This window comes from Adiantum capillus-veneris, chromosome 17, assembly GCF_014529385.1.
Source record: "Adiantum capillus-veneris isolate H3 chromosome 17, ASM1452938v2, whole genome shotgun sequence".
In the NCBI taxonomy this organism is placed as follows: Eukaryota; Viridiplantae; Streptophyta; class Polypodiopsida; order Polypodiales; family Pteridaceae; genus Adiantum; species Adiantum capillus-veneris.
The window spans coordinates 80817545-80841153 of NC_140947.1; the positions used below are offsets into that span (position 1 = coordinate 80817545).

At 42.4% G+C, this 23609-nt stretch overlaps 1 protein-coding gene across 2 annotated transcripts in view; it reads right to left on the minus strand.

Moving 5' to 3' along the window:
• Window positions 1–10419: 10419 nt before the first annotated feature.
• LOC147437560 (P-loop containing nucleoside triphosphate hydrolases superfamily protein) overlaps window positions 10420–23609 on the minus strand; it is an 82810-nt gene continuing 69620 nt past the window's right edge. The window contains exons 10-11 of one of the 2 annotated variants that reach the window (XM_086487075.1): window positions 17589–17624; window positions 10420–10657 (exon numbers count right to left, since the gene is read on the minus strand). In XM_086487075.1, coding sequence (XP_086343201.1) covers window positions 10574–10657; window positions 17589–17624 — 120 coding nt within the window. In that variant the 3' untranslated portion in view covers window positions 10420–10573. Of the gene's footprint in view, window positions 10658–15021; window positions 15496–17588; window positions 17625–23609 lie in introns of those variants that run through there. The other variant, XM_086487074.1, reaches the window with a different exon arrangement.

Consider the following 23609-nt stretch of genomic DNA (forward strand, 5'->3'; position numbering starts at 1 on the left):
GACCAAGGCTACCAATAGGAATGCATGTGTAACCTAATTAATCATTGTAGGTAGATTAATGTGATTGCACTTTAAAAGCATCAAATAGCTCTAGCCTTATCCGGCCATACAGAGCTCACAGTCAAACATATCTGGCCCCAAGAGAGAACCACAATCTTAATTGTAGCACAGTAAAGAAGACAAAGGTCCGCCATAAACGGCCTTTCAGGACATATGAATCCAAATATACCCTTTAGCCATGACATGATTAAGTGGAGCAGCAGCAAACCGCACCATACGAAGCCTTGTCAAAGTAGATAGTTACCAATATGTTCTCAACACATACCATACACAGTCGAGACTGTAAGCAAAAAAGATTTGAATCATCCTGCATAGAGGCACAAATTACCTGAGACTGAGTTGGAACAGCCAGCTCCACAATAGCATATTTTTCTTTCCCTTTCGCCATAGTACCACACCACACTAACACCTCACACTGTTACACACGCAAACAGACACAAGGATGCCAATGCCAAGTGAGTAAGAAGACTCACCGTTTAAATAGGGGATGGACAGTTCTTGCTAAGTAAGCTTCATCACTTGGTAGGGTAGGTCCAGATCCATGAAGAGGTATAGGATACACGCCGCCTCTAGCCAGGTTGAAGCCATCGGGTGGAGCCCGTCTGCACAGAGAAATAGAGAGGTTCCATCGTGCCCAGAGGCATACGCCAAGAGATAGACAGAGTGCGGGCCACAGGTCAGAAGCACCATACCCAATTGTATACAGCTACCAACCAAGGAATGGGTTCCTTTCTTAAGGGCATTTAAAAGCCATACCTACCCTCCACTTAGTAGGCAAAATTAATGAAGGAAAAACTTATAAATAAATACATCCTATGAAATTCACAGATCGTGGCAAGGCTACTGGTGTATACAAGGGGAATTGTCCAAGGTAGCTTAGACACAGTAGAAAGTGTGTGTGTGTGTGTGTGTGTGTGTGTGTGTGTGTGTGTGTGTGTGTGTGTGTGTGTGTGTGTGTGTGTGTGTGTGTGTGTGTGTGTGTGTGTGTGTGTGTGTGTGTGTGTGTGCACGCGCGCGCGTGTCCATCCTTTACCCAAGGAGGACCCACTAAGGTCGATAGTTGAATGTGTGTGCGTAGGTAGGACTATGTGTGGATATATCCAAGGAGGACCTACCAAGGTAACTAGAGCAACTTAGAGATTTGTGTGTGTGTGTGTGTGTGTGTGTGTGTGTGTGTGTGTGTGTGTGTGTGTGTGTGTGTGTGTGTGTGTTCAAAAACAAATTTACCTCTCTTTGTGAGTTTGAGTGGTATGTTTGCAGTCTCTTTATTGAGGTATCTTTCATGGGCTTTGTGTCATGATATGTAGTGAATTGTGGCCATGTGTTTCTTACAACAATCCTCATGGGTATTGGATAGTAGTGCAATGTTTGATTGAGGGAGAGATTGCTTGTATATATTCCTCTTATCTTCACATTACTGAGCTTAGTTGTGGAATTCTTTGAGGCATTATCCTTGGGTGGCCAATGCTTTCTGAAATCGTGATATTAATAACTCCTCTATTCCCACTAACAATTCCTCATGTTGATCGAACATGTTGATGAGGAATGCATGGATTAGAAGTGTTTTCTTTTTGTTTTTATATGCAACTAATCTTTGAGATATACTTATGTCTTCTCCTTGATTTCACATTTCAGGTGAATGCACAACATCATTACTTTACTTGCTTGGATCGATGGTATTTGCTAAATGCACATCAATATGGTGCATATACATCAGTTATGGATTGACCATTCATTGTCTTTCTTATCATGCTCCTCTATGTTATAATTACATTTTGGTGTATCCGCTCATGATCTCTTGTTGCCCCAAAAATGATTGCTTCTTGTATGTTATCAATAGCATGATTCTTTAATTGCAATCGTTCATCGAGTAGTGCATCCTTTCTTCTCACAAATTTATCAGTGTCTTGACTTTAGATGGCACATAGTTTTTGCTAATGTAAATAATCATACTTAAGTACTATAAATGGTATTTCATGCATCTTAGAGAAATAGTGGTGACTGCAAAACATCTTAGAGAAATAGTGGCGACTGCAAAACATTTGGTGTAAAGTTACATTGAACATAATCATCTGAGATCCTATATATAAGAACAACATGAAGCTTTTATGGATGTTAAATCCTATAATATCAATGATGACTTGCATAAACTTGATAAATGGCCATTCTGGGCTCATCATACTATTGGTTCACATAAGGGTTCTTCATCTGGATCATTTTTCAAAGGACTCCATGCTTCTAGATATATGCAAGGTATTGCATGTGTCAAAATTCATGGGGTACATGGACAAGCACTAAGCCACAGCCAGCTAACATGTGCTTCAAGTATCATCAATTTGTATGTTTCTCCTTCTTTTCCTTACCTCAGAGGCTCAGCATGTGCACAATGTATTTCTTGCAAAATTCTACCTCTTTGTTTCCTTTATTGAAGATCAATATTTGGATAATTCATTTCCTAAATCAGAATTGAATGTGGTACTTTGCAGTTTAGGTAAAGGTTTTAAAGATAAGCTTCATTCAAGTTTACATTTTTCTCATTAAGGTTGTGTACCTAGGATTCAAATTTTGGTTTGTGTACATGGGGATTGAATATAGAAAATACCCTAAGAAGGATGTTTTGATCATACAAATTGACATTGCTAAGCCTTTGATACAATCAATTGGGACTTTGTTACAGCTATTATGAAAAAAGGTGAGGTTGCGGCGCTTGAACTTTGTGATGTTATCCATCGGCTTTATGGTGGGGCAGCACTATGCATTCATTGTGTGACTTCCAAAGTCTTGGAATTTGGGATCCTTGGTGCATAAAGGTTGTCCACATAGTGCATTTTTTTCTGCCATTGCAACGCAGTTGATGTTATTATATGTGGATAAATTCGCTTGGCAAGATAGTTTATAAGGTCATTTTATGCCACATGGCTCATGTTTTGTGGCTGGGACTTATAAAAAAGATTCATTAGTTTTTTCACAAAATTCACTCAGGGATGTACAAGCAATTATGGATACATTATCACTTTATGCTCTTGCTTCTGGTGTAAATTTTTCCTCCTAATCAATGAATTTAGTATCTTGGTTACCCAATTATTTGGGATGTTTCATTGAAAGAGGAAATTTCTAAAGTTTTGACTCATTTTGACAAGATCAATTATTACATGCATGTACGATTATAGATAGTTCTATCTATTATCATGGTTACATACAATTTCATCTTAGTGTTATTGGGTTGGGATGCAAAGCATAATGATTGCTTTATGTCCAAGGCCATATAATGTTTATGGAAAACCCAATGTGATAGCTGTTGGAATTAGGGTTGCAGAGAAACACACACAGCTTGGAGAAGACGAAGGAAGCTCAAGGCACACAATAGAGAGTGTGTTACTTAGTGTGCAATGGAAAGATAGATAGCCCTAGAGTGATGGGCGTATGTACAATGCACGGGGGAAAAAACCTCCTAAAGAGGGAAAAAATGCCCCGGCGGTCCTAGTGTGTTCACACACATCACTACCACATGTATATGGTAACAAATCCCCCCTCGAGTGATGCGGTGAACGAGAGCTGGCACATGAGTAAAGGGAAGTGCCATGCCCTGAGGACAGGATCAGTCCACAAAGGGGAGTAAGCCCAAAGCTTTGCGGAAAGCTTCAAGCTTCTCACGAGACAATGCCTTTGTGAAAAGATCTGCAAGGTTGTCCTGTGTTGGCACATAAGCCAAGCTGATCTCTCCTGCTGAGAGCCTCTCCCTGACATAGTGGTAATGCACCTCAATGTGCTTTGTGCGAGCATGAAAAACTGGGTTCCTCGCAACTCCCAATGCGCTCTGACTCTCAGTGTAGATAGTGTTGGCAGTGTCCTGTCCAACACCCAAATCAGCCATAAGGCGTCTGAGCCATACACACTCAACCATAGCTATGAAGATTGCCCTGTACTGAGCCTCACAACTCGAAGTGGCCACAGTAGCTTGCTTCTTGCTCAACCATGATATACATGAACTGCCAAGCATGAAACAAAAACCACTTGTGGACACTCACGTGTCAAAACAACTAGCCCAATCTGAGTCTGAAAAAGCATGTAAGTCTGGCGGCAATGATCCCCCCTTGGGATAAAACAAGCCAAGATGTAAAGTGCCACTAAGGTAGCGGAAAATCCTCTTGACAGCCTGCCAATGCTTAGACCCTGGGCTATGCATAAATCTGCTGACCTATGAGACTGCAAACTGAATATCCGGCCTCATGTTGCATACAGCAGCCAACAGCAGTTTGGTAAAGAGTGACATCAGCAGGATCGCCAACATCATGTAGACTCAACTTCAAACCTGTTTCCATGGGAGTGGCAATAGGTTTGCAATCCTCAAGTCCAAACTTACATAGCAATGTCTCTATGTAACTTTTCTGACACAAGGCAATACCACCATCACACTGCTTAAACTGTATACCCAAGTAATGATGCAACAGCCCCAAATCTTTCATCTTGAAAGTAGCATTCAAATCAGCCTTAAATTCAGCAATATGTCTCTCATTTGGTCCAGTGATCAGCAAATCATCAACATAAAGAACCACGATGAGAAATACATCACCCTCATGCTTTACATACAATGTGGTTTCTGTTGGACTGTTACGAAAGCCTTGTTTGACCAAATGAGTGTCAGCTTTCTCATACCAAGCACAAGGAGATTGCTTCAACCCATATAAAGCCTTGTTACATTTGCACACTTTGTCCTTTTATGACATAACCGCGAGGCTACGTTACATAAACTTCCTCAAATATGTCACCATTCAAGAAAGCAGTAACAATGTCGGATTGATGTACATCCCAACCAAAATGAGCTGCCAATGCACATAGAAAACGTACAGTAGTCATACGACAAGTGGGAGAAAAAGTCTCTTCATAATCTATGCCTTTTTGCTGTGCATAACCCTTTGCAACAAGTCGAGCCTTATGGCGATCGATCTCACCATCCGGTTTGCGTTTCAACTTGTAAACCCACTTTGTACCAATGGCCTTTTTGCCAGGAGGCAAATCACATAAAGTCCATGTGTCATTTTCTATAAGTGCATCATATTCTGATTGCATGGCAGCCATCCAATTTTTTGAATTTTGTGCTTCATCAAAAGTCAGAGGCTCCTCAACATCATGTAAGCTAGACACAGCCAAAGCATAACAATCTGATGCATAAGATGCATGGCGAGAGCCTGAACGAGTACGACTAGACAAAGGTGCATCCAATTTACTGTCACGCAAAGTGTGCACCAGCCATTTTGGCATACCTCTAGCCTGCTCATTTTCAACCCTTTCCTCATCAAGTACATCATGTACATATGCATCAGTAATAGGCTGATCTAAAACATTTTCAGAAACCCTCATAGGCTATACATTTGCCTCATTGGAACTTACATTCGTATTTCCACCACTGAAAAGAGGCAACAAAGTGCATAAATGTCATGTGAGCTTACATTATTGTCTCTAGTACATGACAGCAAGGGCTGAACAGAATCTTCCACAAACACTACATCCCGAGAAACCAGAATACGTTTTGTTTGCGGATGATACAACCTGTAACCTTTGCTTTCAGCACTATAACCAACAAAAATACATTTGACAGCCTTATCATCCAATTTTCTGCGCTACACTTGTGGCACCAAAGCATATGCCAAACAGCCAAAAACACGCATGTGCTCAATAGAAGGCTTTCTATCATGCCATGCTTCATATGGAGTAATAGACTGCAAAGCTTTCGTAGGACACCTGTTAAGTACATAAGTGGCACACATGATGGCCTCAAGCAAAAAAGAATGCCGTAAAGCTTGACTTTTGACCATACATCGTGTCATTTTCGTCAGTGACCTGTTTTTCCTCTTAGCAACACCATTTTGCTAAGGCGTATAAGGCACTGTACATTGGTGTTTTATCCCACGACTAGCCAGAAATGCATTAAATTCATGAGACATATACTCCCCCCCTCGATCGGAACGGAGGGTGTCCATAGTACATTTCGAGACATTTTCAGCCGTAGCTAGAAATTGTTTGAAGCACATAAAAACTTCGGACTTTGCTTTAAGCGGAAATACCCATGCATGCCTGGAGTAATCATCAATGAAAGTCACGAAGTACAGGTAATTGCCCAAGGACGGAGTTTGCATGGGCCCACAAACATCACTATGCACAAGCTGCAACCTGCATGTGGCCCGAACTGAACCATCCTTTGGAAATTTAGAACGCTGCATCTTACCCAAAATACAGCCTTCACAAACATGTTTGACAGGTGCTTCAAGAGGTGGCAAAGAAGCAACCATATCAGAGTTTTGCAAACGCAGCAAACTTGCAAAATTCAGATGACCAAAACGTGCATGCCAAAGTTTTGCATCTGAAATAGCCCTTGAATCTGCAACAGCATTTGCAAAATTTTGTCCACACTTGTCATACAAAGTGAGCTTATACAGCCCACAGCACAAAAGGCCAGATGCAACAATTTCATCACCAAAACTGAGATCATGAACTGTACATCTGTCATCCACAAATTTGACTACAAGTCCAAGTCTAGCAAGTGCGGATACAGACAAGAGATTCTTCTTGATCCCAGGTACATAAACTGCATCAACAAGTGTGAAGGAGCTGCCATTAGCAGCAGTGAGCACAATCTTTCCAACTCCCTGAACTGGATAAGAGGCGTTGTTGGCACAAGTGACTGAATTCCCATGAGAGACAGACTCGAGAGAGGTAAACAATTCACGATGTGAGGTAATGTGCTTTGTAGCACCACTATCGAAATACCACACATGTGAATCTACAGCAACTGACAAGCATGCATCATGGACAACAGGATTGTAAGTGCACTCTGCGCTAAAAGCCCATTCTGCATCAACATCAGCAACGCAGTCTCCTTTCACAGAAGACTCAACAATGGCTGCATTTGTAGTGGAACTAGCATTTGCAGTGGAACCACCCTCTTTCTTCTTAGCCTCTTTGGCCTTCAACTTAGGACATGACTTGATCAAGTGATCATTGTCTTTACAATAATGGCAACGCATCTTCTTTTTGCCCTTATCACCAGAATTGCCAGACGAAGTGCTGCCAGCAGAAGCATTAGGAACATAATTTTTGCCACTCGCAGCAGAACCATAAGAAGTGGCTGCATTACTGTTACCACCCTTTCTTTGAGAAGCAATAAAGGCCTGTTCAACTGCACACTGCCTAGTCCTGTTTTTTCTAGAAAGTGACTCTTGCAACAGCAATGTGCATAATGCATCAAACTTGACAACTTCAGGATTTCCTTGGGTCATCAGTCTCCAAGTACTGGCAAAAGTCTGGTAGGAATCTGGTAAGGCATCAAGAACAGTCTGCACAAGGGAACTGTCTGAAATGACTTCACCTTCAGAAATAAGTTGCTCATTGATATCCTTGACACTAGCAAGGAAAGTGTCCATATCATCTTCCTCATGCATAATCTTCGACTCCAGCTCTTTACGCAGCAAAGCAATTTTAGCCTCATTGTGGCTTGCATAAAGACCTGCTAAAATATCCCAAGCCTGTTTTGCAGATTTTGCTGAACGGATGTGAGGAACAATGGTGCGCTTCACAGACAACGCAATCAATGCATGAGCCTGCGCATCCTTAACATCCCAACGAGCTTGTTCTGTCGTAGGCAAAACAACTCTAACAGATGCAATCCTTGCAGCAAGACCTGCAACATCCTCAACATCGCCTACATCCTCAGACCCAGGACTTACATCAATGCCCTGCACAATGTTCCAGACACCCTTTGACACAAGAACATGTTGCATCATATAAGCCCACATAGGGTAGTTGTCCCCATCCAACCTGTCCTCAGCAGCAAACATCTTGAACACATCTGTGTTGTTGTTGTCAGCCATGGTAAATGCTCCACCTGATGTGAAAACTGCCCAAAAATAGGAGAAACGGAGCGGGAACAACTTGTGCTATATAGCACAAACCGTAGAAGACTATAAGGCACCTGTTATGCAGAAAACGGCACTGACAGAAATTCTGCACAAAATGACGAAATAGCCTGTGCAGTACTGTCTGTAGTGGAAACAGAGGCCGAAATGAGCCCAAATATTTGTCGACCTACGAACGCTCGCCAAAGCTCACTAAAATCGAAGAAAGTGAGCAGGCGTGTGTTGGAGCAGTTGGCGACTAAGCCCGGGAGGACGTGACCTGCTCTGATACCAATTGTTGGAATTAGGGTTGCAGAGAAACACACACAGCTTGGAGAAGACGAAGGAAGCTCAAGGCACACAATAGAGAGTGTGTTACTTAGTGTGCAATGGAAAGATAGATAGCCCTAGAGTGATGGGCGTATATACAATGCACGGGGGAAAAAACCTCCTAAAGAGGGAAAAAATGCCCCGGCAGTCCTAGTGTGTTCACACACATCACTACCACATGTATATGGTAACAATAGCAAGGTTTTGTATTTTCTTAAAGAACTTTAGAGTGTTCACCAATGATGCATGTCAGTCTCATTATTTTTTATTAACTTTCCCATGCTTGCTTGAAAGGCCTCTTTGGTGCCTACATTTCTTCAAGAACCACCACAGTGGACTGAGATGCTAGCAGCTTTGTCTAGGCACATGAAAGTTTGCGCTTATAGTCATTGGACACAATGTCTCATGTATGGGCATGCTTCTGGTAACATCCTTGGTTGTTTACATGCCACCTTTTGATTTTTGACCCAGCAACAAATATACATTGGTTTGGACATTGTGCTCTTGAGTATACATTGGAGCAAATATACATTGGCACATGAAAAATTGTGCTTATAGTCATTGGACACAATGTCTCATGTATGGGCATGCTTCTGGTAACATCCTTGGTTGTTTACATGCCACCTTTTGATTTTTGACCCAGCAGCAAATATACATTGGTTTGGACATTGTGCTCTCGAGTATACATTGGAGTAGAGACTTTCTACTAAAATTAAATGTGGCCTATCCATGAAAATTGTATAATCTCTCTATGTCTGACATACCTCAGGTTGATGATGTCCTTGATGTGTATGGTATGGTTCTTTCCTTGGCATTTGGGAATGCATCATCGCCCAATGTGAGACCTATTAGTTATAGCTTCTTACACCTTTTAAGTCGATTCCACCAATTGAGATTATTGAGAGTCTATAGGATTGTGTTTTGATTGCTTGGGCTATTTTGGTTTCATGCACTTACAACTTCCAATACAATTTTCTTGCTCATTCCTCCCCTTTGGATTTCATACCATGGTAATCGATTATGGAATTTGCCCAAACCTATTCATTGATAGGAAAGTACTCTACAAAAGACTTGGAATTGCAAATTGCCTTTCAAAATAAGGTTTAATTTTAGTGCTCTCTTATAGGTAACCTTGTTTTTGGGTGCCTTCTAGTACATCAGCACATTGCTTCCTCTTTATATTGTGCTTATCACCACATTGCTTAGCAATGCTTAATATGTCTTGGGAGTTGCTCTCATGCGCAAGAAACTTTATGTGAGGTTACATGAAGGATGCAATATCGTTTACCTGATTGCTATTTTGGAAGACGCAATTGGCATTCTGATCTATTGAATCTACCATTGTCTTACTTAGCTTGATCCTCTTCTTACTTTTGTACTCAATTCCTTCATAATCTGCGTAATTGTTTCCATTTGGGAGACATTTCACTTGAGCACTATAAGGTTCAATTAATTTTTCTAGCCATTTAACATGGCTTCATCCAATTTATGCATGCCCATGTCTTGTACACTAATATGTAATCAATGGCAACTTAGTTTCACCACACAAAAAAAGTGTAGGCTTGCGCGCATCAACTAAGTGTGGTCAATCGGAAATCTCATGTTCGCATGAGTAACACAACTTGAGTTCTATAATCAATGGATTCTTTGATGTCTATAATCCATTCCATAGTGTTAAAACTTCTTCTCTCTACTTTTTTTCTCGTGTGGACACTTCATGAAATGTTGGGATTCCTCTCACATTCACTCACAGAAGCCCCCCTAACCCTAGCCATTGAAATCCTTTAATCCCAGTTGTGGCAGAGCGTCCTTATATCTCTCTATATAGTAAAGAACGGTCAACCACCAAAAAACATGTAGGGGAGAGAGAGAGAGAGAGAGAGAGAGAGAGATTTCTTTTGGAAGTTTTGTCCTGGTCGCGGGGTGTCTGTAGGAGGATAAGTTTGCAGTATAACCTGATAAAATATCCCTATGTACATTTGCCTATGCCACATAGATAGATTCAGAGGCCCTCAGCTTCCTACAATTCGAAAGCTTGAAAACTTGTGAGAAACTCATAAGGTCTTGCTTGCGTGCAGGGGATTGTGCACCTACGTGCAATGTGTGTAGCTATTTTAACTTATAAAATAAGACATAATTGAACTTTTACATTCAAAAGACAACTGGCTTCAAAGAAAAGACAAAAATTAGTACAAAAATAACTCAGTCTTAGAATTATCTTTGTACATGGCATATGAGAATGAAGCTTCATTCTAGTATACAATGATAGTGATCCAATCTAGAATTACTTCTCAAGTGGTAAGAGCAGGTGTATTATCTTGACTGACAATAGCTTTAAGCCAAAAAAAAAATCTATGAAAGGATAAAGTCCTCACCTGCATTCATCCAAACAAGACAACAGATTCATTAGCCTTGGATGCATATTACAGGTGTCAATGGACTTATTATCCATGTCCAACTTACGACCCTTTTAACAGAAAACCACTGTCAAAAAATGTTTATTTTATTGTATGTTCTCTTTATATCCCAATGTTTCAAAAAAGACCCCATAAGTTAGTTTGTTTTTAGAAAATTGTTATGCCAATTTGTTTTTAAGCCCAAAATTCCCAAGTATCATAAAGCATAAAAGAACCTAATTATCAACTTGAGATATGTATCAATTCCAGAACATCCTTTGCCAATTTTGTCAGGCTCCAATTATAGTGGCTTAACTAATTACCATGAAGCCATAAAGTGTTTCTTAAAACCAACTCTAGATATCTTCAAAAAAACTTTTTAGCTTTTGTCAAGCCTCCTTAACAATCACATATTCATTTTCAATTGTCAACCTACTAGAGTTTTTATCGTAATAAAGCCCCACTAGTTAAGAGGATTAGTAAGGAGAAAAAACCCATATATGTCACCAGTATTATCAACTTCATGCTATAACTAGTATGCCGATCCCTTATAAGTGTATCCCAAGGAGAAAAAACCCATATATGTTACCAATACTGTCAACTTAAGCGATATAATTTAGTACCCGGGATCCTTTGTAAGTGTAGCAGACCCAAACATGGCCTGAGGGAAAGAAACCCCTTTACACTACGTAGTAGTATGCAAAAAATTTCCATGTCTCTGATACAAAGTCTCAACATCCCTAACTTCTGGCCAAAAAAACGACAGTATTAAGTAGAAGATCCCCCATTTTTCACTATCCGAGTACTACCACATTGAAGCACCACTATACCGGTTGTGCATTGGTTACCATATCATCTAAGATGAGTTACAGGTGTTGTTCAAGCTGAAAAAACACCAACCTTTTGCTCAAAAGAAACCAAACCCCTTCTCACTACCGAGTAGTATGCAGAACTTCCCATGTATCTGATACAGAGTCTTTACTAGTAGGCCAAAAAAATGACAATTTCAAGTATAAGGTCCCCCATTTTTTACTGTCCGAGTACTACCCCATTAAAGCACCACTATACTGGTACTGCATTGGTTACCATACCATCTAAAAAGAGTTATTGGTGTTTGATTAAATAGAAAAAATAAACTTTTTGCTCAAAAGGAACCAAGCCCTTTCTTACCGCGCAGTAATATTGCAAAAATTTCCATAAATGTGATAGAATGACAAATAGCCTCGATATTGATAGTATCTCGTATAAGATTCCCATATCCTTATCCAAAAATTACCATGTCAAGCACCATTTATATGGTTTAAACAAATACCCTTATCAAAAAAACGATTTACAGGCACTTATACAAAGGCAAAAACTAATTCCTCGTCCATGGTCAAGAAACCAAATAATACGTAATATAATCATCATGTATTTCAGGCCATCTTTTAATTATCTAGTTATGCAATCTTAAAAGAAAATTTAAAAAAAAAACAGACCCCGTTAGTTTGTAACTGCGTGTTTTAGCAGAAAAAAACATAATGTATCTCATCAAGGTATCAAGGTGGGTACCAACTGGAGATGGTAGCTCAACAACTTCCATATCTGCTGAGTTAAAAAAACACCCTCACACCTCTTCTTGAAAAACACACACAGAAGAGAATAAACCCATAGACTAAGTGAGGGCACAGAGCACCCTCACCTTATATAACGCCTTCGAGCAAGTTTAAGGTGAAGATGCCCACGATCATGTACTCAGTAGCTATTGTTTCCCAAGCTGCCTATGTGATCATTCCTGCTTATATTCAGGGAGCTGAGAAAGAGAGAGAGAGAGAGAGAGAGAGAGAGAGAGAGAGAGAGAGAGAGAGATCCCGTCTAGGGGGTATCATATGCATTGCAGTGTAGTTAAGTGAGACAAACAGAGCCAACGGCCGTGAGGTTTAAGGTATTGAAAGACGCTACCTCAAGATATCCCCCAAGGGGTGGGTTCCCATGTTGTGTTAGGGAGGAAGAAGATTAACCCCCCATTGTTTATTTAATTCCTTTTCCAACAAATATTACCCTAAGGGAAAGAATACCTGCTTTTTAAGTCTCTATTTAATCAAACTATTGTATAGGTAAACGTACGTGTGTGTGTGTGCGTGTGTGTGTGTGTGTGTGTGTGAGAGAGAGAGAGAGAGAGAGAGAGAGAGAGGTCATTATCGTCCTCGGAGGTCAAATATGACCCATGGGACCAAAACATGCGTACAAACTGTCTCATCAAGGAGACGGTAATGGTTGTTACATTAGCATCTGCAACCAAAAAAGGGTTGGTAGGGCTAGGGTAAGATCTAGTGAATAGGTGGACAACCTTAGGATGCAATACAAAATACAATACAAAATAAAGTAGAGTAAATGAGAACTATGGGGCTAGGGGGTGGTATCTGGCAGTGTAATAGGAGGCTTGGGAGACCGAAACTCCTGTATGAGAGCCTTTCCTCCGCGATATACTGCCCACTTCCCTTAGGCTCTTGCTGCGTACACTTTCTTGAGTTCGTTACCTTTGTGTTTTAGTTGTGTCGTGGTGAGCTCCTTGGCAATCCAAAAGCTGGTGCCTTCGAGGAGGCACGATTGTTGGAGTAGCCAGAGTCGTCCTTTGTTCTCAAACTCGAGGATGGCATGTCCGCTTGGTGTATTTTTGTGGTTTAGCTTGTTGGTGATGCTTTCGACCATGTCGTAGTCCACATGGATCAGCTTAAGGGTTTCGTTGAGGAAGTTGATGCGTTCAGAGAAGTCATCTTCACACTTGTCCCATGCTTGGGGTAGGCCCCCAATGCGGACCTTGAGCGTGTTTTCTTCTTGAAGGTGTCGTTCTCGGAGCTCTGCCTTCACACAGGTTTCGACCTTGGTCAATGTAACTATGTGAGCTTGGGTAACCTTGGATTCAACTTCCTTGACTTTGTTAGTGGCGAGCCCGACCATGGTGTCAAAACGCCCCTCAAGCACACCGAGACGTGCTTTGAGGGCACGGTTTTCTTCCATCACCCTGTCAAGGTTTGTCTGGAGTTGCCCGATGCGATCCGCTTTGCTCGGTGCCGCCAAGACGGTGGCAAAGCTCGGGCGGGGGTCGCCGCAGTGTCAAAAAATTTGAGTTACTTATATTGTCTGGTTTTGCAGGCATACCTTGAACAATGTAGCAGAAAAACGAGGTTGTTGGAAAAGTGGCACGAGGGGGACTCTACCACGTTTGCAACAAAGACAAGAGGCCCGTTCTCTGGCTAGAAGACAGCGAGCAGAATGGCCAGGTTCTGTCGAGCTCACAGCTCGGCACCTGTTCTGTGGCTAGACAGCAACGAGCAGTGGAAAAGGTCGGCAGTGACGTGCGACCACGAGCTGAGGAGGAAAGTCGGGCAGGGCTGAGGGATTAACCCTCCCCCTCGGGCACTGCCCTGCACTTGGGGAGAGGAGACAGCTGCAGCTTAGGCTTAGGGCTGTCGCGCTAGGGCAGAGAGAGAGAGAAGCAAATACTTTTGAAGAAAACAAAATCTACCATTGTCATCCCCAAAGAATTGGTCTAACGGTAAGCCTTTGATCAAATTCCCCATTGGGGTGGGTCACCCGAGGAGGAGGCCCCTAGCTCGTTGCTAAGAGTTCTCTGTGTCACTCCCAACACATGGTGCATCAATTAGGTGGGCATGGTGATGCCTGGAATGGCTCTTGCCCAATGGGAAGCAGCCCTTGCCCGACCATGTTTTTCAAGGCTAATATTTGGAGGGGTATTCTCACCCTGTGGGCCCTCTGGTGCGTCGGGAAAAAAAAAAACTGTGGATTTCAGCAGCAAATAATTTTAAAGGGAAAAAGAAAACCTGCCAACTTTTACGAAACAACTTTGTATAGTTTACTATATGAAGCAAATCTAGCAGTTGCCTGAGAAAATAGGGGTACACAAGACATTTATGAAGAAGGAAGAGAGAACTTATAAAAAATTTAAGGAAGAGCGATGCCTTGCCTTTAAACATATCCCATAAACCTTGGCAACAGCAGGCAAAAAAGCTCCCATGAATAGTTTTTAATAGGAATGAAAATAGAGCTCTCTGTTGGAAAAACAACCTGGAGGGTGCATAGATGGAATTTTTTTATCTTTTCAAGTATATTTCTTCTCTTTTTCCAAAAAAAAACTCTAGGGTAAGACCATGTTGAAAGCCACGTAGCAAAGGAAAGCAACATACCGTACCGGTAAAAACAAACAATTTGATTGGATTGAAGGCTAAGATAATTCACAAATTAAAAAAATTTATTAATTGCCTTGATGTTTTGCCCCTCCAAAATTGTTTTACGTCGATACTCCTTCAATCACTTTCCACTTCCAAAAGATTTTGTGAGAATTCTATGTGAAAAGGATAAGAACAGGTTTTTAGACAGTTAAAATTATGTAGTGCACAGCAAGGGGATACCATCCAGCTTGAACAAACTGCACAAACTCCCTAGTAAGGTTCTGGCAAAACTAGAGTTCAATGGTTTCTATTGCTTGTAGCATTTACAACGACGACTGCCATCACCTTCTATAAAGACAAAAGACCGTCTGCGTAGTTGCCGAAAACTCTTGTTTTGGAAGTATTTGTCTCCAGACAGTGAATCTCTATCAAGGGATACCATACCATACAAATTCTCAAAAATTATGATAGCTCAAAAAGTCTCAACGACTAGCCAAATGCTTTTTTATTCTCATATAACAAGACACCACCAATTGAAGCTTCGCCAGCAAATACCGAGCTTCAAATCAAGCTGGCCCTCGCAAGTTTTGCAACATTTCCCCGGAAAAACTCTAGTCCTTCTCCAGTTTTGGAGCTAACCATAATCTGGAAGAGAAAAAATTTCCAGGGTTTAAATAAAAAAGGCTCTACAGCTATTTGATGACAAGGAATGGTGTTTTAGGGAAGATTTTAAGTAGTACAAAAAATAAGTAATTCTCCTTAAAGACTCGGTTATCCTTTCAAAATTTCTTTGTACTTATTTCATTATGCTCTGAAGAAGATCTGTTCCACAAAGGCACATTTAATTTCACAGCCTCAAGAAAAATAGCCTACAACATTGACTAGGGGAGCTAGGTGTGTAGATTAAATCAGGCACAGGCCAAGCTGGCAAGCATAAGAAGCCCTGACACTCAACGTTATGTCCTCAACTGCCATGTGCAGACAGGATGTCAAATAGGTGTCCCAGTTCATCAAATATGTTTAGTACTGCTTTATTCAGAAGGCTAAGGCTCATGAGTAGCACTCGGCAGTACTTGCATGTGCCATGCCTAGGAAGCAATAGGCTGGAAAGGCCCTTAATGTGAAGCCTACCTGGCTTGAAGCTTAACTCCGGAGCGTTGCCGGATGCCAAAATTTCCACCAAAGTGCTTACGTTATCCTTAGCTCAACAACTAAATCTGGAGTGTGTGCGCAGTACACTAACCACTGGGCTTTTGGAGTTCTATGAAATACGAGTGCAAATTTGTCAGCTTGAGCCCTAGATTTGCTATGTTTCTGAGACCATTAGATCAGTGGAGTAAAATAAATGCAACCCTTGAACAAACTCAACACCTCTCAGCATGAGACCTCTTTAAATTCACCAGCTTTAGATTAAAGTTTATTGGCCAGTCACAAAACTCTCTTGAGAAAATCTCTCCCTACAAAGTTCTCCATCAACAAGAGAACTAACTCCTATGATAAAACCTCCAACTTCCTCCCCAATTGCATAAATCTCCCAATTATTCCCAACATACTCTGTTGCCTCCCCACAAGCTCAAAATTCTAGAGTGGGAGGAGCCAGGCATAGCGCAACCCACTTCTAGGTCCACCTAATCTACTCTAAAGGCCTCCTCTTCCCCAATCTTTGGAACCCCCCCCCCCCCTTCAAAACCAAAATCCCCCTTTTGTTTTTCCCCCCTCATAACAATTTCCACCCCTCCATCGGAATCCCACTTTTGGCTTCCCTATAGTTAACCAATCTCCCTTCAAGCTCTGAGCTACGGGCAATCAAACTGTTCTCCCCCCAAAACACAAGGTCCCCAACCTTCCATCCATAATCTCTCCAATTGTTCTCTATCTAAAATCCTACTACGCTAAGCAGCAATCTCTTGCTCACCAATCTTTCAGATCCCTAATCCTACTTGCTACCCTTCCTATTCCTCCCTCATTTTTGCCCAAGCTTTGGCCCCTTCTTCAAACTCTTTAGTTTCTCCTTTCTACTCTTCAGCCCTTTCTTAAAAGTCTTGTTCTCCCTTAAAATGGACCCTAGCATGATTATCAAAACCCACCCATCATCCTCTGAAAATCTTGATACATCAAAGAAGCCACCCATCAACTTTTGGATCATAACACCTCTGCTCCATTGTCACCCCTCCCCTTTCTTTGCCCCAAACTTTGGTACTCTCAATCCGTCAAAATCTCTTTTCCTCTCCCAATTAAAAAACACATTATCCTTGCACCCCAAACTCCCTAAAATCCACAAGGCGACTCTAGTTGCCCAAATTGTTCTCACAAAGGATGCACTCCAGAGAATGCTTCCATGTTGTTACCTCACTGACACTATCCCATTCTCCTCTCGACGAAACCACGCATCAAAGACTCACATGCCCTCATCTTTGACCTGGCTTCACTTCCCCGCGTATGTCAAAATTCTTCTAATGTTGAATCCTTCTATCCTAGCATACCTATTAGAAGGTCTCATAGCGCTCATTTACCATACCCAAACTAAACTTGATCCTCTTCTTAGCCTCCCTAGTCCTCAACCACCAGTGCCTCAACTTCATGGAAAATTTTGATGTCAAATGAAGGGCACAACCATAAACTGTAAGTTCACACTACCTTATGTTTGCAGTCTATTTACACTCCTACCCTCTCTTCTTGATTTGCACCCATGCAAGCACAATTCACATCTCATAGAAATAAGTGTGTAGAGTAGTTACCATTGGCAGCATCAAACATTTATTCCCCTTGAAAATCTGCCAAACAAAAAAAAGACAACATGAGAGTGAGGCAAAATGTATTTGAAGAACACCAACATTGTTGACTCAAAAAGGAAAAAGCACTACACACAAGAGACCACACTAATTTTTTCTATTGTCTACTACCCCCTACAAACTTTAACATAACCCTACTAAACTTAACATCCTCCTATATGTGTGTGTGTGTGCACCAATGTGTCACTGTGTGTGTAAGCAATAGACAACACTAAGAACAACATTAATAAGATAATGTAGATCATGCAAAGGAAAAAAGGGGGTTTTATTATCATTGATTGCTTGATACAAAAGATTTTGAAGAACCATCACTTGGACATAGCTTTTAGGTGCCTTCCTACCACATAGGCCAAAACTATGCGAGCAATATAATTGTTAGCTGCATCCATCATAAACCAAAAGCTCAATTAGCAATTGATCTTTGGAGTACAGGTGTCAATGAAATAATGCACTTGCCATTGATGTACATATAGGTTAATCAAGAGGTTAGGTTAGCCATGTTGGCATTAATCAAGTTGATGAAGTATGAGCCTATTAGTGGGTCGTCCAACTGCATGTTGTGTGTGTTCCATGTAGTAGACTGAAGGTGGGGCCATCACTGCAAGAACGATGTGGGGGGGAAGGTGGCAGTTTTACCGAGTAGTGGGAGTTGTGGGGATGACCACTGATGGTAATTAGCAAAAACAGGATGCAAAGATTCGCCATGCAAGTGGTGGTACGTTTCATCCCATGTGACGTGTAGGATTTCAACACAAATTGGATTACGCGCTTAACCATGCATAATGGCCCCAATCCATTTTAATTCATAATGAAAAAAACGTCTTAATCCATGCTTACAATAGGCCAATTCCTAATGCTTATCTTTATGTGACACAGACTAGTCTACAAAGGCTTTAGGGAAGGGTCCCATGAACCCATTTTTAGATGAATCCCTCTATTGCCCTTATGTGTGATATGACCCTCCATCCATCCCGCACTAGGTTTGAATATGATTGGATATTCTTGAGGCAGCACTAGGTCCCAAAGGGGGCCTAGTGCCTACCATTGCGCATGGTTCATTAGTTGGGATATCATGGTATTCTGATTAGTACCCCATGTGGGCACTCCAGCCTTCCACATGGTCCAAAGCGTGAAGTTGCATATCGTGTCTCTATGGCAAAACTCCAATTGGTGACTTGCATCTGGGATCATTTTAGAGTGCCCAGTCTATAACCCAAGGGAGTAAGTAGGAAGACCGGATCTGTTGGCAAGCCCTGAAAAAAAGTGTGAGACGCTAGAAATTGCAAAAGCCATGCAATTGTCCCCTACGTCACAAACCCATCATGAATGCCCACTCTAATCAGTAAACAACAAATTGCCATTCACACTGACTGTGCATAAGGACAAACCAGAAACAGTATCTCAATTACTCTGAAGTACATCTCTGACAAGTCAGATCATGACTAGTGATTACCGACCAAGTACCAACAGGAAATCCTGCATGTGCTATCATCCACATTAAAAAGCATATCCTGCCGCTGATCCAGAGGGTCCAGATGCACGACCAAAATTGTCAGTGGAAAGCAAGGAGGATGCGTTGATCTTGCCATACCTCTGACTAGCATGGACGATGTGTGTCACGTGCACATCTAACCCTATGTGCGTATGGACAAGCTATCTTAGGTCCAGGGTTCAGGTCAGCTAAGGAAGTGTTCTAGCACCCTTGTGAGCCTGTGCGCACGCCGTGCATGTCCAAGCACTAAGATTAGTTGCATATCCTCTGATTGCACATAGCATGATCATTAGTATGACATTCAATACCCATCATGAGCATTTTACAGAACATAGAACCCTTTTTCCCAAAACACACTTATTTATTAATAAGTTACTTTCGTTGGAAAAGTAAGTAGGGCAAATTGCTTAGGAATTATAAAAGAAACCCAATGGTCACTTAGTAGAAGCAGAAGAGGCAGAAGAAGTTCCAACAACTTGCAGTGCACCTTCTCAGCAAGACCGGCAGAGAGCCCTAGCATTTTCAGCCAACAAGATCAGCTTGGCGTTTTTTGTAGCAGATCAGCCCCAGCGTTTTCTGTAGCAGATCAGGCCTAGCGTTTTGCACTTTCACGACGCCAAATCAGCCAAGACCATCAGCGTTTTCAGTTTTCAGCACTTGTCCTTTGCAGATCTAGCCCCTAGCCTCGCGGATCTCACCTACCCGCAGCAAATCCTCGCCGTACCATCGAGTCAGCCAGTGTTTACAATTTCAGCCCGCTGATTTCAGATTTCAGCATCTGCAATTTCAGCGCATCATCGTCGAGTCATCCAACACAGTGTCAGTATTCAACAGAAAGTCAGTGTTTTTGCAGATTTCAATATTTCAGCCCTAGCGTTTTCAGTTTTCAGCCCGTCCTCGTCGTCGACATCATCGGCAAGTCCATTGCATCTAGACCATTGTACCAGATTTGTGCAATCTATAGCATAGACCTCTCTCGCCATAGAGAGGGGGGCCCTTGGAGGAGGGTTTGAGAATCGTCTGGTGTCGTATTCTTCTCTCTTTCTCTCAGTCTCAGCACTTTCATTCACAGTAGCATTCACTTTGTTTGTGATCATTGTACTCTCTCTCTAAAGGAACGGAAGGCTCTCCCTTCTGTAAGTAAAAGGAACCCTTGAGCACAATTCAGAGCACGCATCTTGAGCAATATCAACATTCACTTTCGTTGCACCTTACAATGTGGAGGGTACCTAGTCTGCAAAAGAAGCCTCCTCCCAAGGGAGACAAAGTACTCAAAAAAGGATAGAGGGGCTCCATCATCGCTCAACGAAGGCCACTGCAACTCACAATGATCCCAATCCAATTGAACAAGTGGCTTTCCCTACCAAATCCACAGTCTCCAAAGTAGTGCCTCCTCACTAGTGAAAGCAGAGTCAACACATGACCTACTCTAGAAAGAGCCTACCACGCTAACAGGTTGCCAATGGCCAGTCAATTCTTGATCAATCGAAACCTCACCCTGAGACTCCAATCTGACGTGACATCCATGATAGCCAGTCTCTGCAATGCTAAAGACGAGAGTCCCCTGTTGCGCAACAATTGGGTGTACTTCGATCACCTCTCAAATCTATCTCTCTCTCTCTCTCTCTCTCTCTCTCTCTCTCTCTCTCTCTCTCTCTCTCTCTCTCTCTCTCTCTCTCTCTCATAGATACTTCGCTTGGAGGTGATGAGCATGAGAGAGGCGAAGAAGAATTTTCCCCACCAGGAGGTTTTTCCGACCCTCCCCCTTCCACGTCTACGCCAAGGATTGCACCAAATCCTATGGCAGCCTTTGACAACATGATGATGGACAGTAAGTTAGAAAGTGAAGAAAGAATTGCAGCCATAGAGCGTAAATACGAAGAACGAATGGCAGCCGTAGCACGTGTATGCAAAGAAAGATTGGTAGCCATCGAGTGTAAGTACGAGCAAGCACGCTTGGAAGACAAAGCAAGAGAAGCAGACTTTGATCGCGAGAACAAAGCAAGAAAAGAGGAGAGCGACCAACACACGAAAGAGTTCTTGCGACTCTTTTCAATTGTGTAGGCGCAGTTTGAACAGAATCAGGAGAAGGAGACTCTCTCAGTCTCGTCTTCTCCAAAGCATGAAGCACAGGATTTGCATGATGATAAGCATGATGATTTGAATGATAATGATTTGCATGATGATAAGCATGATAATTGGAATGATAATGATGAGCATTATGTGTCACGTGACACATCCAACCCTATGTGCCCGTGGACAAGCTACAGCATAACAAGGGTTCCCTCAGTCCAGTCTGTCTAGATTAGAAGTGATCTGGCACTTTTGTGAGTATGTTCGCAGACCGTGCATGCCCAGACACTTAGTGTAGATGCATATCCTCTGGTTGCACACGGCATGATCATAAGCATTCCCATCAGAATCCTTCAGGGGAATTTTCCAGTGCATTTAGCCTATTTTCCCTATTTTTGACATTTTTCACTTATTATTTTTAAGTGACTTTTGTTGGAAAGTAGGTATGGCAAATTGAGTAAGTTTTATAAAAGCAAACCTAGGCTAGCACTAATTGGCAGAAGAGGCAGCAGGAGCACCGCTCAACAGGCAACTTCTCAGCAAGACAACCCCCCCCCCCCCCCCCCCCCCCCCCCCCGCCCCATCAGCAACGCTAGCATTTTTGCATCTGCAAGGACCTAGCGTTTTCACCTACAGGCAGCCGGGTGGTTGTTGCACAGCAGATCAGCCCCGACAGCAGCAAGACTCAACAAGAAGCCTAGCATTTTGCATTTGCAGGACATCCGCCGACAGCAGAACAGTTTTCAGCCCTAGCGTTTTTGGTTTGCAAATCAGCCCCGGCGTTTTGCAGATTCACCGCGACGGAACACCAAGAAGCATCAGCATTTGCAGATTTCAGCCATTAGCGTTTTCATAGCCATTTCAGCCCCAACACAGTAGCAGATTTTCAGCGACAAAGACCAGCAAATTCAGCGTTTTCAGCAGTAGCAGAATTCAGCCAACAGCGTTTTTGGACAGCAGTAAAAGAACGGCCGAATTCAGCCCTTAGATCGGTCTCGCCATCCCCATGTCGACATCGACCTAGCCTAAACTTACATCAGTCACATGCATCCAATTTGTACCAGTTTGTGCAATCAATAGTAGACCACTCTCGCCGACGAGAGTAGGGCCTTCGGAGGAGGGTTTTACAACGTCTTGGTGTCGTATTTCTCTTTTCTCTCTATCTCTCAGTCTCATACACTTGCACGCACAGTGTCCATTCACTTTGTTTGTGATCATAGCACTCTCCATTTAGAACAGAAGGCTCTCCCTTCCATAAAAACAAAAAGGAACCTTGAGCACGTTACGGAGCACTCATCTTGAGAAAGAACAACATTCATTCCGCTCCACCTAACATTGGTATCAAAGCTTTGGCAGTGTTCTGTATCACTCAAGGAAAGAACCACAAGAATCATAAGGATTTTTTTTGCTTGTTGCGGTCGCACGAACCCAAGTTCACTTGGGCGTGTCGATTCCTAATCGTGTTTTTGAAGAGTGACAGGAATCCTAGGAAAGAAGGGCTTGTCCAGCCTCCCCTTGTGTCTCTTTTCACTCATTGAGAGCGGACCGTGCACTTAGCGGTCGGCCAATCGACGTGAGGTGGGAAAAAGCAACCTTGGTGTGAGCGCAAGGCCGCCAAGGGGTGTGCCCGCGGAAAAGAGCAGAACTCGTGTGAAGAAAAGATCCTTCTCGAACACAGATTGCAAGCAAAAGAAGACCCTAAAGAACCTCAAGAACTCAAGACCCACAAGAACCCAAGAACCCCAAGACCCACAAGAACCCAAGTTCCTCGTGAACTTAAGAACCCAAGACCACAAGAACCCTCGACTTCAGTGGATGGTCCTCACTCGAAGCGGAATGGATACTTCGCTTGGAGGTGATGAGCATGAGAGAGGCGAAGAAGAAATTTCCCCACCAGGAGGTTTTTCCGACCCTCTGCCTTCCCCATCTACGCCAAGGATTGCACTAACTCCTATGGAGGAGTTGGAGGAATTGGTTATGGAAAGACGGTTAGAACGCGAAGAAAGAAAAGCAGAAGGAAAAAGGCCTACGAAGAACGAAGGGCAACCATAGATCGTGAATACAAAGAAGGAAGGGCAGCCATAGAGCGTGAGCACGGGCAAGCACGCTCGGAAGCCATAGAAAGACAAGCAAAATTTGATCGCGAGAACAACGAAAGACAAGCAGAATATGATCGCGAGAACAAAGTAAGACAAGAGAAGGGCGACCAACACATGAAAGAGTTGTGGTGATTTTTTTCTCAAGTGCAGGCATACTTTGCACAGAATCACGAAAAGGAGCCTCTCACTCCCTTCTTCTCTCAAGCATGACACACAGGATTTGCATGATGATAAGCATGATGATTTGAATGATAATGATAAGCATGATGACTTGGATGACACTGACAAGCATGGTGATTTACA